Source organism: Ambystoma mexicanum, chromosome 2q (genome assembly GCF_040938575.1).
Source record: "Ambystoma mexicanum isolate Mex_15411 chromosome 2q, UKY_AmexF1_1, whole genome shotgun sequence".
Taxonomy (NCBI): domain Eukaryota; kingdom Metazoa; phylum Chordata; class Amphibia; order Caudata; family Ambystomatidae; genus Ambystoma; species Ambystoma mexicanum.
In genome coordinates this window covers 1,205,002,705-1,205,017,632 of record NC_090924.1, presented here as the reverse complement: position 1 = coordinate 1,205,017,632, position 14,928 = coordinate 1,205,002,705, and the positions used below count along the sequence as shown (strand labels likewise).

The 14,928-nt window shown below is 43.8% G+C and overlaps 1 protein-coding gene across 1 annotated transcript in view; it reads left to right on the top strand.

The window, feature by feature from the left end:
- Nucleotides 1–14,928, top strand: part of AGMO (alkylglycerol monooxygenase) — a 1,424,437-nt gene that overhangs the window by 822,908 nt on the left and 586,601 nt on the right. Inside the window, exons 9-10 of the mRNA XM_069648601.1 lie at nt 9,677–9,811; nt 10,248–10,364. Of these exons, the coding sequence (XP_069504702.1) occupies nt 9,677–9,811; nt 10,248–10,364 (252 nt within the window). The remainder of the gene's footprint in view (nt 1–9,676; nt 9,812–10,247; nt 10,365–14,928) is intronic.

Sequence of the window (14,928 nt, the reverse complement as noted above, 5' to 3'; positions counted from 1 at the left end):
CGAGCGGGTGAGGGAGTAGGCTGAGGAATAGAGGAGAGAGAGGACAGGATGTCCTGAGCTTTAGTAATGAAATAAGAGACTAGAGAAGTGCAGAAGGCCAAGGAAGGCAGAAGAGAAATGGAGATGCAGTAGGATTGGCAAAGTCTTTGCACATTTTGAAAAGTTCAGCCATGTTGTTAGTGGCCCCTGAGAATCAGACTTGGATATAGGTCCTCTTCTTCGAGCAAATCAAAAGTACGTATTGCCTTTGGACCAGGCGGCAGACCAGTTTGTCAGAGGATGTGCTTGAAGCCTGCCACTTCTGCTCCGCTGCTCTGGATTTGCTTTTCAGAGTGGCCAGGTCAGAGTCATACCAGGAGCTGCACTTGAAAGAAAGTTTCATGCCGATCCTCGTGACAGGGGCAGGGATATCCAGTCTGTTAGAAATGGAGAGTTGAAGGTTAGTAAGGGCTGTGTCAGAGGGAGAGTCAATGGCAGCAGTAGGAGGGGGAGTGAATCTGGTGGTAAAAGAATCAACTGACACTTGCTTCATGGGTCGAATGACAGAGAAGGAGACTGGCAGTGCAGGCGGGAGCTTAGCCGGGGGACACAGAGGTCCAGGTGAGAGGACAGAATAGAATGATCAGACCAGGAGAGAGGAGAAATGAGAGGGTTGGAGATGGGGATGTCTTCAGAAATGAGAGAATCCAAGGTGTGTCCGGCTGAGTGCGTCTGACCGGAGGGAAGAATGGAGATGTTGCAGAAAAGTCCAGAGGCTGAATCAGGGGAGTCAAGGTGAATATTGACGTCTCTGAGGAGGAGAAGCTTGGGGGTAGAGGCAAGGAGAGAAGAAGTGAGGTCAGCCCACTCTGAGATGAAGGGGGAGACCTGGCCAGGGGGCCTGTAGATGGTGGCCAGAGTCAAACAGAGGACAGGAGAGAGGTCAGGGCCACTCCGCCATTGGACAGATTATGTCTGGGTTTAGAGAGGATCTTGCAGCAGCCCTCAGGGAGGAGAGTGTCAGAACTTGTGACAGAACTGGCAGTGAACCACGTCTCGGTGAGAGCGATGACGTTGAAGGCCTATGTTACATGGTACAGCAGAAAAGCAAGAGAAACCTAGAAGCAAGGTATCAGGATAGAGGGGAAATCCCAGATAGAGGCAAAATCTGCATTTTAAACACAACATCACTGTAAAAACACTCAGATTCGGCTTTCCTAAAAGAGGGGATAAGCCTGATTTTTAAACACAGCAGCACTGTAAAAAGACACAGATTCAACTTTCCTAAAAGAGGGGAAAGGGCCTAATTTTTAAAAACAACTGCACTGTAGAAACACACAGATATCTCCTTTTCTGACGATGCTAAGCCCCCAATGGCAACTGTGCCACCTAGTGCCAGAAATGAATAACAGAAGCAGTGACATGCAGCAGACTGCAAACTTAGCTAACAGGAGTAATAAGAGAGGAGGGACAGATAAATAGGGCCATTTATGGCTGTTGCCCCACCCATACCTTTCTTACCTTGACAGTCGCTGCCGGTTGATGGTTGTGCTGCATGCTCCCACGACTGGAAAACCTCCTCTGAAGCTGCTAGTGTGGGAGCTGCCCTTTTTCTCAGGGCCCTTCGCTTCAGGGGGCTAAAACGGGCAGTGAGGCTGCCATAGAGTAAAGACTTAAAGATGCAGAAGGGGCAATTGTGGGTCAGGGCCGGGCACGGAGGAGGGAGGTGGAAGCAGGAAGGGCTCAGAGCAAGGGAAACAGACATGCCACACCAGGCAGGGATATAACTATTTTATCAAATATAGCCAATTTAAAAGGGGCAAAAGCAGGAGTTCAACCCTGCAGGCAAGATAACCTTACCACACGAGAAGGCCGCAGGACAACAAACCATTATGAAAGCCTAGAATGTACATGTAAATGTATTCTTGAGTTCTGTCCATTTTGTCCATTTAAAGATGATTAGGGTATACCATCATCAGTATGGGCTACTCACATTAGAAGTAATACTAGTTTCAGTGCTTTTGAATGTGGATTCTTGCATTAGGAAATATGAAAATGTGGCTGAGATCTTGATAAATATTTGAATAACCTTGACTGTAAGAATGCACCTATGCTGTTGCAAAGTTCTTCCATATAGGGTATGGAATTATGCAATCATTCTGTGGATATTTACAATTTACATCTAAGAACAGTTTCGTGGGTCTGTTGATTGTTTCAAGATGTTTGGGGAAATATTTGTGGGCATTGTACATTGTACTAAAGTGATATCCTCTGATAGTTTTGAATTCTAGACCGTTATGAGTGGTCAGTTGACTACAATTGGTCCTTAATGTTCTAACTTGAGAATAGTTATTACAGCCAGTATAGCCAACTCTTCAGAAAAGTAGCTGCCATGTGGTTATAATGTCGGTATGATGGCCAGTGTGTGGTTTAATGTTTGCTAGAAATGGAATCACTGTAGACCTATACAGAAGCTCTTCTGAAATTAGAATATTCTTGAGGTTGTCTAAAAGATTTTTGGGAATTGGATGGAGGAACAGGAGTGTTTTTGGAGACCCTTATTTCAAGGAGTGAGGTGTCAAATATTTTTGAGGAAATGCTCTCTTCAGACAAAAGGAAGACCGGTGGTACAGATGGACGACTGATAATCACAGCCTCAGGCTTTTACCAAGTTTGTAGACATTTCATGTTCATGCATTATGTTACATAGTTAGAATTACATCAGATATTCCAGTGGCAGCACCTTGCTGAGTGAAGTAGCACACAGGTGGGGTGACCTCTTTAATGGGCCACAGTAAAAGACAACATTTTCCAACATTCATCTCAATTCAGTAGTTTATTAGGCTCCATTCAGTCGTCGGCTCCGGCTGTTGCAGTAGTCACTGCACTGCATTATTCTCAGAGATGCTCCAGAATATGAACAGTAGCGTTCGACTGATTGGCCATTGGAGTTTTCAGGTAGTTATAAGGGTGGTGGTGAAAATGCAGCATTTAGGTGATTTTTGGGCGTGGCATGAATTCCTGAAATGGGTGCAGATCTTCTGGGTCACACTCACCTAATGGTGGGCACTGGCTTATTAACTGGTTCACCACAGGTTGGAGGTTATGAGAAAATCAGGGTACGTGCATATTTTCATCTATCCACAGGGATCCAGGCAGGGCCATCTTAAGCACTTTTGGGGCCCCACTCCACCGTACCAAAAGAATGAAGGAATATAGAATACCATGTTGCACCACCCCTCCCTCCCCCTTGTCACAATCATAACCCACAGCTTCATATGTTGCTTGAAAAAAAGATGACAAACACCATTTCAGTCTCCTTAACCTCTTCATTCTTGTTGTATTCAGAATGACAAACTAAATAGCAGTCACAAGGAAGGTATTTCGGGCATAGTTTAATTGCAGGACACAGATCGTATGAAAAAGATGCACATACACCACAATAGACAAACGACACAGAGTAGCTGCCTCGCAGATGCAAAAGTGCTCAAGCATGGATACAGGTGAGCAATGGGAAGCAAGGAGAAACCCACACATATCATAGTATAGAGAGTGGATGGCAATTTGAAGATATTTGAAAGTTGTCCGTATCCAAACCGACTGAGATTAGAAATGGGACATGGTTTTCAAGTAATGTTGCCATTAGAGAGTAAATAAACAAGTGACCCTGGTGTGCACTATATTAATGCTCACTATTATTATAGAGGAAGCATCACTGCATATAGCCAGTGAAACCATGATTGAGTCTTTTTAAAGATCATGCCCTGAGAACAAAATCACTCTGAAGGGCTGACAATTTTTAAAGGTTGATGGACTGGCCATTTTGACAGGCGAGGCAATACAAGATTAAATGAGATGCCCAGGATAACACATTGGTTAAGATGTGACGCTGGGATTTGCAACCTCTCTGCAATGTCTGCACTTTACCACGTTCTTTTCCTAGCCTGAGCTACAATAATCTAGTTTTACAGAACTGATTAGGAAAATATGGAAATAACATGACCAAACATAAACCTTTCCATAGAAGACAGCACAGTACTGTCAGTGATAAAAGATGTGTCCACGATCACTGTATCATCTTCGGGCAATGCCAGAATCCAAGCAGGAACGTTTTGGTTCCGCAGTTACCGCCAACTATTCCAGTGTTTTAAGGCCGGATTAAGGGTTGGGCGGTAACTGTAATTCCCCATTGGGTCCATTGGCAAAATTAGCGCACGCTAATAGTGCGCTAATAGTGCGGCACTAATTGCGCCCGAAAATTGGATTTTTCCAGGGCGTTTAAACACGCTAGACCCATGTTTGGGTGGACCCTTAAATGTGGTGGTGATAGCGTTACAACCACATTTAAGGACTACCGCCCAACTTGTGATGAGGTCATTTGTCTTTGGTGATGTCTGCTTAGCTTTTCCAACTCCCCATCTGAACAAAACAATTTCTAGACCGTCACCATATTGATGTTGTGGTACTTTCTATAGCAACCACTATCTGGTGCAGGTACGTTGGTGATGATAACACCTGGTGTGCTAAAAACCAAAGTACATATACATGCAGGCTTATCAACTGCATATATTCCAAAGGCTGAATCAGCCTTGCTGGATTTTGGTACTGTAATCTTGCATATTAACCCAAATCTCTACAATGAATGCTTAACACATTGAGCTATTCTCTGAACCATCATGACACATTCATCAATATCCATTTCAACTTTGACTATTGCACATTATCAATATAATCCCCACAGAATGGTGAGCATGCTACAGGTGTTGTGCTGCACAAACTATCTATACAACAGTGAACATAGTAAGTATTACAGAATGAAAAGATCAGAACAGAACGTACATGTCAACAAAAGCAAGCTATAAGTTTAGAGCCTCAGCACCACACCATAAAAAAATCCTGACATGTGATATTTAATTTTGGTGACTAATGGGAACTGACTTCTTTTAATCAAGCTGCATTTTGGGCGCCCCTCCAAAGTGGGGGCCCAGGGCCAGTGCCCCTTTTGCTCTCCCATAAAGACGTCTTTGGATCCAGGTAAGCTACGTCATTAGACATGTCAGCTGTCGCAAAGCCCACTTCTAAACCAAAAGGAGAGAGTCATTATGCCACAAATCCTTTACTTTCTCCCAGAGATCAACTCCTGCTTGTGTTATGCTCTTAAACCCTTCCATGGACATGGGGCCTCATTACGAGGTTGGAGGCAGCCAATGGCGCTTTTAGCGCCATTGGCTACCTCCAAACTCGTTCCAACTCCGCCCTGGTGAATGGAGCAATTACCGGTCCATTCCAAGGTTGGCGGGACCGGTAATTCCCCATTCACCAGGGCCATTCCCCATTCCAATTTGAGCCCCCATAGGGCTCAATGGGAATGGGGAAGGCGCTAATAACGGTACCGCAAATTGCGGTACCGTTATTAGCTCTAGAGTCCCTTTGCGAGTCCCATCCTTAATGCCTGAAAAATACAGGCGTTAAGGAAGGACCTGCAAAGGGAACTCGTAGTAGGGCGGTAAGGGATTACCGGCACCGGTGCCCTTACCGGTGCGGGTAATCCCTTACCGCCCACCTCGTAATGAGGCCTGTGGTGTCATGCTGGTGAATGGCATTCTGTAGGCATGGCACGGGTAGTATAGCTCAGTGGCATCTGGCTTGTCTTGGAAGCAAGACGATACAGAGCAACACAGGTTCGAAGCCCGGGTCTGCGCTTAGAAAACCCTTCGGTATTAAGCATGTTATAAAAAAACAATTATAATTATAAAATTCTAGGGTTGCTTAACAGATGAGAGATATGGGGGAAGGTGAACGATGTACAGTGAGGCTATGAACTCATTGACTTGGCACTAACCCACATGTCCAGTGGGAGGTTGTCTTTCTTATCTTTGCAGTGCTCCAGTGCCATTTCTGCAGCTGTTATGACATGGTCATTGGTGCATGGTATGATGTTTGTCTGATGTAGCACTGAATCATATTTTCTGGATTGGATTTCAATAGTTAAAAAAGCCATTTGAAGTAACATTATTTAACAAAGTGTTATTGCCAAAAATGTGAATTGACACAGTTTTCAAATGCCTCAGCAATGGTGTCGTGCACATTGAGGGGGGAGATCATTTGGGCCAGATTCTCAACATCTTTTTTGGTGCAAGTGGGGAGATGCATCCCCTCGCTTGGACCCAAAAAGGAGCAGCCCAATTCAAAAATGGAGTCTGAAAGAGTGGATTTTAGGTGCACTCATTCAGGGGTCCTTTTCCCCTTCTTCACACGTTTGCACAAATAAGGGGGTGCTTCTGACCATTTAAAAGTGCATCCCAAATTCACAAGTACGATGCTCTTTTGCATGTGCAGAAAGGATAGTGATCCCCTTGCACCTTTTGAAAGCTGCACAGTTGGAGGGGCATATCATGTCAGTGTAATTTTTTACCATGCCGTCATTTATTTAGGGGGTTAAGCCACAGCTGTCACACTTTCATTTCGATCCCTCAAACAGGCATGGAAATCCCTTTTTTTTAGCATTTTGCAGAGATTAGCCCTCCTCCTCTTGCTGTGAGCCTGTCATGCATTAATGTCGGGAGTGCACCCAACACTAACGTATAATAGGGGCTAGACAGTGCATCTTTGCACCACTATCCAGCCCCTTCTGAAATGCTCAGGTCAGCTTTAAGATTCTCTGTGCTCCTTTCATTTGCTCTACTGTTTTAGAATCTGACACTATATGAGATCTTCTGACAAAGACGAGTTCTTTGAGAGCTTGCGAAAACCTGTGATTCAGCAACGTCATCTGGTACATTGGCGATGGCCGGTGGTGCAAATGTGCCCATGGCCTCCAGTTAAGGGCAGCGAGGATGCTGCATAGCACAGCTGATGTATGCGTGCTGTAGATTGTAGAGCTGGTGCTGTTGATGTGACTAACTGCAAATAATACTACCACTAGCATGTGTTTGTCCTTTTTGCTTTTGGAAATACTGTATACTGGCTTGTGGGGAGTTTCAGAAGGTTGCTTCTTTTATGTAGTGCATGCATTTGACAACTGAATGGTTTCTCAATTCCTGTACACTCTTGTTCTGCCTTTCTGATTACCTCACTATCTGTGTTGTCCTCAATGAATAGTTAAATGTATCTCAAATGTAAACCAGAGCATGGGGCATAAACCGTGTGATGTTCGGCATAGTTGTCTATTTCCAATTAAAACAATGCCAGAGGATTTTCATTTTAGGATACTTATCTTTGTTGCTGAGGTGATGAGACGTCTTCTCCCTCTTGTGCTTCAGATGGAAGGGCTGAACATTCTCCTCCTGCTCTTCCTCTTGAATGTAATCTTCTGTGGCTGTATACAAGTGCAACAGCAGTACATGCCCAATTACATGTCTTCCCAATGTATCAGATTCACTTGAGGAAGATGGCCTTGTCGGGGAATCGACCTGCAGCTACTGACTGATTTACCTGGCTGGCACAGACACAAACATACTCTCTGGGCTTACCCATCAGATACCTACTCTTAAGTAGTTGGTGAAATATCCATTACAGATGCTTACTAAGTAGAGTTCCATGGTATTGCTTCTGTCTCTTCAGTGTCACAAATCCTATACTCACCTGCCTTTTATTTGTGCCTGGGGTTGAACTCAGTCGTATCGCAATGCTCACCCTCAGGGAAAAGCTTAAGAATTAAAACCTGTACAAACCCATTCAAAATCTATTCAAATTGGAGGGTTTTTTGAGTTTTCGAAACCCCTGTGTGCATCCATTGGCCATACGAAAATGGTAAACAGAGACCGTGGGCTTCATTACAAGTTTGGCGGCAGCCTTGCTGGTAAAACCCAGCAGGTTGGTGCCAAACTTGCAATTTTTTCCAGCACCCGCGAATGGGCAATTACCGGGTCATTACGGCCCCGCCTAACCCGGTAATTGCCCATTTGTGGGCGCCGTAATAAAATGCTCCCCATTCCCATTGAAGCCCAATAGGGCTCAATGGGAATGGGTAGGTCAGATGCACCGGCACCATTCAGAATGATGCCGGTGCATCCGACATGCTCTGCTCGCGGGTGCCGTTCCGCCTGCCAAGTCCGACCTGGCGGGCGAAAAAAGGCACCCGCAAACAGAACTCATAGTTTGCCGGTCCGGTAACTATGGTACCGGCAAGCTTACCATTACCGCAGTTACTGGACCGGCAAACTCATATCTAAGTGTGTGAGAGAGTGAAATCCAGAGAAGTCCTTTGATGATAGAGCAACGTCCTGCCAGGGTAGCTGCAAAGGTATTACTTACCAAATAGGCAGGAATGATAGCTATCCTGGTGGAGATTATTGCAGAAGGTGTAAGGTTCATGTTATGTTTTTTTCTATGTTTCAGTAGAGCATGCCATACGTGAATTCCGTAGATGTGCTTCATCAGGTATCGTTTGAAAATCTCACCATGGTTACGGTAACATTAGCAATGCTGCACCTTTGCGCAGTACAAAAATCCTGATCCCCATTACAATGACTAAGAGGAGCAGGGTTTGCAGGGGTGTCTTCCACTTCCATTAGATGGTGAGCGGGGGCAACACAAATGTAAGGAAATAAACATGTAAAACAAAGAAAAAAGGACCCTGCAGTGCCAGTTCCGACCCACGTAAGTGGGTGTGAACTGATGTTGCAGGGCTAGAGGAGAGTCAACGGCACACTTGCGTGTGAGCCGGCTAGAAGGCAAGTGCATTGTGGGAGAGAAGCGAGGGGGTTGCAGGGAACAAGTGATCAATGTGATTGCCGTGCCATGCCGTAATGGAAGTTGACAGGTTTGTTGTTGACATTACGGGCTGCGCAGTCGCAGTCGCAATCACATAGATCCCTTCAATCATAGTGCTGTCGGCTGTGTATGCAGAAGTGGAAAATTAGATATTCATACAAAATGGCAACTTTTTTTTACTGTTTTTGTGTGCCTTCCTTGACATCTCATTTGGCTGCAAATTGCGTCTCGTAGGGAAGAGTTGCAGGTTGGCGTGCTTGCAATTACCTACCTGTAGCACAGGCTAATGGTTGATGGATGACATCTTTAAGTGACAGTGGGGGAATATCCATGTTTTAAGGGTTTGTTTTCTCCAGAGTGAGGTGGCCTTAGAAGTTGCAAATTTATAATGAAATAGAAATACAAAGCTTGGTGTTTTGGAGTGAATAAAGCACCAGATCTGCAGAATCTCGACCCTCTGATGATTCTGATGAAAACTGACATTTCAAGCAGCCAATACATCTATCTGGCTGCCTGTGAGCCTGGGTGTGTAATGGAGGGAGCATAATGGGGTTTGTGTAGTATAATCAAATGTTAATTGAAGGATGCCCAATGGAGTAGGTAGGATGTTCACAAAAGATGGGCATCAGGATGTGGTGGCTTACAAAAACAGGCATGTTTTCCCCTTACTTTATAATCACCCCTGCCCACAACACTATAGAATACAAAACAATCAAGTTGAGTACATTTACAGAAGGAAAAAAAAAAACATTCCCAGTAAAAATGTCCATATGGTTTTATAAATCTAGAGAATCCATTTTGCAACAGTTGATAGTACGGCCTTCTGGAAAACAATGATATGGAGCATGTCCTTTGGATGAATATTGTGAGTAGGTGGCAGTGGGTACAGGGAAGAAAGAAAATACAAGGTGAATCAACTGTATTCTTATTTTTCTGATACACTGAAGGTTCTAAACTTTCACTCTAATTGTCTTTTTTACAGTTACATCACTTGGTCTATATGTGGAACACGTTCAGGGACACTCCAGGATTTTGGAATAAGCTTTCAATTGTACTGAAAGGACCTGGCTGGGGACCAGGGAAACCTCGACTCGGCCTTCCAGAGGAACTTCCTGAGGTAAACGGAAGTGAAAGGCTGCTGCCGTGCCTACAAATAATATGTCCTTGACTTTTTTTGCCCTTGAATTTTTATGAATGGTGTCAGTTCAGCGTTATACTATTCCTTCCACCTGCACTACATAGCAAATTAGAAACAGGGCATGCGCGTAAGGAAGAAGAAAAGAGAACAAAAGGAGATTTAAGTGCGGACATGCCAGTCAAGGAGCGATGGTGAAATCTTGACTTCAATAAATTGCATACGCATTACAAAGAACATTTCATGTAATCCTCCATTGGTCAAAAAGATAAAGCACTGCTACTTCTTAGCTTATCCACAATCATGATTTTGCAAAGGCGAGTTTATATACATTGTATCACACAGCTTCAAGAAATACCTTGTTAGACCGGCTTAATGAGAATACAATATGACACATGCAGTGCATATTTTGTTTCAGGTTACTGGAAAAGAGATTCCTTACAACCCCAATCTGACTGTGCCTCTTCAAGTCTACGCTGTGCTGCAGTTCCTTCTCATGCTGGCAATATACGACCACTTGTTTGCTGCCAAGATTGTAAGTTATGCCTCACTATACCTAAATGGAAACAATTTGATATGAAATTAATCGGTTGAAGAAGGCTGTCTGTACAATTATGGACATGCATACACACTACATTTTTTCTGGACTGACTAATGCATACAAGAACAATGACACTGTGGGGGAAGGGTGGGGTTTAGCTTGAAGTATACCTGCTCTGAGGAAGAACACTGGCACTCACGATCTATGACAGATTCCCAATAAAGAAGTCATGGCACATGCAATGCCACAGTCTGCCATATTGGTTTTAGGATTCTCCCTGAATGAAAGCAATGTGGTAAGTTGGTAAGCTAGTCAGTGGCTCAGTGGACTAATGCACCTACCTCCCACAGGGATATGATGTTCACCCTCATAGTCGCAGATATGATTCCTGGTAAAGCCAACCAGCTCTTCATCTTCTGAGGTTGACACAATGAGTACCATTGATCTGGGTAACAAGCAGCACATGCTATCTGTCTATTAATCCGAGACGTGAGTGCAGGAGTCAATGTGCACTACACAGATATACTTGGTTTCTTTTTCTTTCTGAACTTCGGATGGTATTACACAATTGTTTAAAAGCTCTGAAGAAGGTTCTGATTTATAGTTTCTTGAGAGTATAGTTAAATTAAATGGTAACCCAGGTGTGCGCTTGGTAACTCATCTTGACATATATATGCAGGTTGTCACTAAATTTATGGTGCATCATGATTTTGTCGCTGACCCATGTATCGTTTTATGGAAATGTTACAGCAATTTGTAAAACGCAATGTTCTTCCTGTCTCTCCCTCTAGAGTTGACGCTAGGCCTAGACAGTTCATTAAGGCCAGAACCCTAAAATGACATACAGAACTAGGAAAGTTCACCTGTTCTTTAGCTCATGTTAAAGCCACCCTTGATTCTATTATGGAGGATCTTGCTCCAGTTGCCACCAGGTGCGTTAAGCCTGAAACCTTGTCCCATCACTGGTTTAATGATGGCATCCTTGCTCTGAGGCACTGCAGAAGAGCAGCTGAGCGTGCCTGGCGGAAGCAACCATCACCAGCTCTGCTTGCTCTATACAAGTTGGCAGTGAAAAAGTTCAAGGCTGCTGTGACATTGGCTAAATCCACGTACTACAACAACAGCATCTTGCAAGGTAAATCAAGTTCCAAGGAACTTTTTGCAATCCTTAGGGACTTTAATTCCAATACCCACATTAAGGCCAGCACTCCCCATGATTCTGCATGGTGCCAAACCATCCATGTCACTTTCATGGCCAAAGTTGCTTCCCATCTGGAGTCCAGTATCTCTCATGACACTCCTATTCTTGCACCTTCACCTGTGTTGTCCTCATCTAGCACAGGCCCCACAACTCATCAATCCATTCCCAAGCCTATATTCTCCTTCGGTCCCTGCGCAGTGGCGGAAGTGACTAAGATAATTCTCGATATGAAACCTCCCACCTGCAAGGGTGATGCATGTCCCTCCAGCTTGTTGGTTGGTTGCCTTGATACCATCGGCCCTTGGGTCACCAAGCTCATCAACCAATTCCTCATGGAGGGTTGGGTTCCATCTGATCTGCAGGAGATATTGAACACACCACTTCTTAAAAAAGACAATATTGACCCCCTTTAATCCAAGCACTATCACCCAATCACCAACGTCCCCTTTCTACTCAATGTGATGGATTGTGTGGCATATCTCCAGCTGTAGCATTTCATTGACGAAAATTCCAGCCTAGAGCCTCATCAGTCTGGCTATCGTGCCCGTCATGACACTGAGACCGCCATGCTTGATTTGAAATCCAACCTGTCGGCCATTATCGATCATGGTCATTCAGCGGTCCTCATGCTGCTTGATCTTTCGGCCACTTTCGATTTGGTTGACCACAAGTTGTTGGCATCTAGGCTACAGACACTGGTGGGCTGTTCAAGTCTTTCTATACAGTGGCTAATTTCTTTTCTGGGCCTTCACAATGCTTGAGTTGCCACTCATGATGTCTGCTCCTCCTCCACTGTACTCATGCAGGGTGTACCGTAGGGCTCATCACTGTCACCCACTCTTTTCAACATCTATATTTTTCCTTTCCTCATGATGTTTGATGACCTGGGTGTCCGGTACACTAATTATGCTGATGACATCCAGGTCATCCTTGAACTGTCTGGCACTTATGCTCAGGACTCTGAGACCATTAATGCAATTTACACCATCATTCACTCGTGGTTATGGAAAATTCTATGGCACTCAACATGGATAAGACTGCGATTCTTATCACTGCCTCAAATCATATGCTCAAAAACCTCTCTCCGGAGTATGTCACCTTTTCCATCTCGAATATCATAATTCCTGTGGTCAAGAGTGTCAAAACGCTTGGCATCACGCTTGACTCTGAGCTCACCATGAGGCAACATATTGCCAAGACCCGTGCCTCTTGTGGCTGGATTAATAAACAGCTGGGTTATCTGTGTCCATTCCTTTCTGCGAACAACATGTCCATCCTTGCATCCGCCTTGCTTAACTTGCAGATTGACTATTGTAATAGTCTTTTGTCTGTCACCGCCCAGTCCAGTTTTTATGCCCTTCAGGTCACACAAAATTGTGCGGTTAGAGCAGTGCTAGGCATCCCCAGATGGCAGTCTATTACCGAAGCCAGACGATCCCTGCACTGGTTTCCTGTTAGGCACCGGGTTTCCTTTAAGATCCTGACCCTCACTTTCAAGTGTCTGACCCTCGCAGCGCCCGTCTATCTTTCCAAACACATTGAGCGTTATGTGCCCTCACCATCGCTTAGGTCCATTGACCAGGCTAAAATCATCCAACACAGATTTTGCTTAGCCAAATTTGGGAAGACAAGTTTGATGTTCTAGCACCGGTCACCTGGAACTCCATCCCGCTGCATTGGAAAAAGGTGACATCGCTGGTAGACTTCAAAAAGAAGTTGAAAACTGTTCTCTTTTGGGACCCTTAATTTCAGTTGTTGCTTTGTCTGACGCTGTTTCCATTGTCTTGTGATGTTTCTTCTGTCTTTCTTTTATGTTCACCTTGAGGCCTTCGGGAGATTTGACGCATTATTAAGAATAAAAATAAATAAAAATAAATAACATTTTATGGTGCATCATGATTGTGTCGCTGACCTATGTATCGTTTTATGGAAATGTTACAGCAAGTTGTAAAAAGCAATGTTCTTGTGCTTCTGCTTAATAGGGGACCAAACAGCACTGTGGCCATCTGATAATGCCTCACTTTTCACAAGAAGTATGATACATTAAGTATACCTACGTACAGTATTCCTCATAGACTTGCACAATATCAGAGAGCAGCACAATACTTCAATTTTTGTACCGCACAAGTCTGTGACGTGCACTGAGTATAGTTACACTGCATGTCGTTTATTTTGCATAAACTACAAAGAGATATGTTTCACACAACGAGGCTCATATGAAAATGCTGGTGCGGTAATAATGTGCTGGTAATTCCGATTACCGGCACGTTACTTCAACAGCAAAATACAAATTTGCAGGTAAGAGCTGGAGGTAAGTCAGTGATTTACTGAGAAAAATAGCCTGTTTTACAGACACCAGTATTACTGGTGACGGAAATACTGGCACAATCCCCCATGGAGTCCTACAGGATTTGCTGCCCTTATGGGAACTTGTAATCTGGGTGTGATTTCACCAGACCAAGTGCTGATAATGGTAATTCTGTAATTACCACCAGGATACCAGCAAACTCCTAATGAGGCTTAAGTCTTATCTTACTTTGTGCATGGCTTGTGCTGCATGTGCCACCATACTCATGTTCGACACAAAACAATATAACACACATGTTTGTCCCCATTTCATCATGTGTTTCTACATTGCAAAAGGTCAGACTCTTATTTCTTGATGAAGGGCAGATGTTATGCAGCAGTGATGAAGATCTGCACCACGACTACACAATGATAGAACACAACTAATAACTCTACTGTGACATTAATGGGCACTGTTTCAGAAAAGGACTTGAGAAGGCATCACAAGTCAATTTAGTAGGTGCTACATCTAAAGGTCCAACATTTATTTACCAAAATGTATATTAGCAAGACATTTGTTCAAAACCTCAGTTTACCGAAAGGACTGACATTTGACATATCCGTCGCAAACACCATTCCAGAAAGGCAATAAATACTTAAAATATGGTAAAAGTCCTAAATGTTGATTATTAGATTTAGTTCATTTTGAAAGGATTACTGCCATAAATACCTGTTTCATTTTTCAAATGTTAGTGGCTGATTGGTAAAAAGTGTGAAAGGATTTTCATAACACTAGCTGCTCCTGGCATAACATACGCTGTTACAGCATATCTTAAAGGTCAATAATGGTTGGTATTTCATATGGTCACTTCTGGCCCCCTTCTGAAATATCAGAATTACCACTGATTGCTTCCAGGTAGGAGGTGTAGCTCCCTGTGACTTATTAATGATCATTCAAAAGGCTAAACGTATATGAAACTGTCTTCTTTTGAATTTGCAAGGCATATTTGTATCAGATGGAATGAGAGGTATGCGCGGTACAAGAACAGTGTCTAAGTTTAATCAATCGAT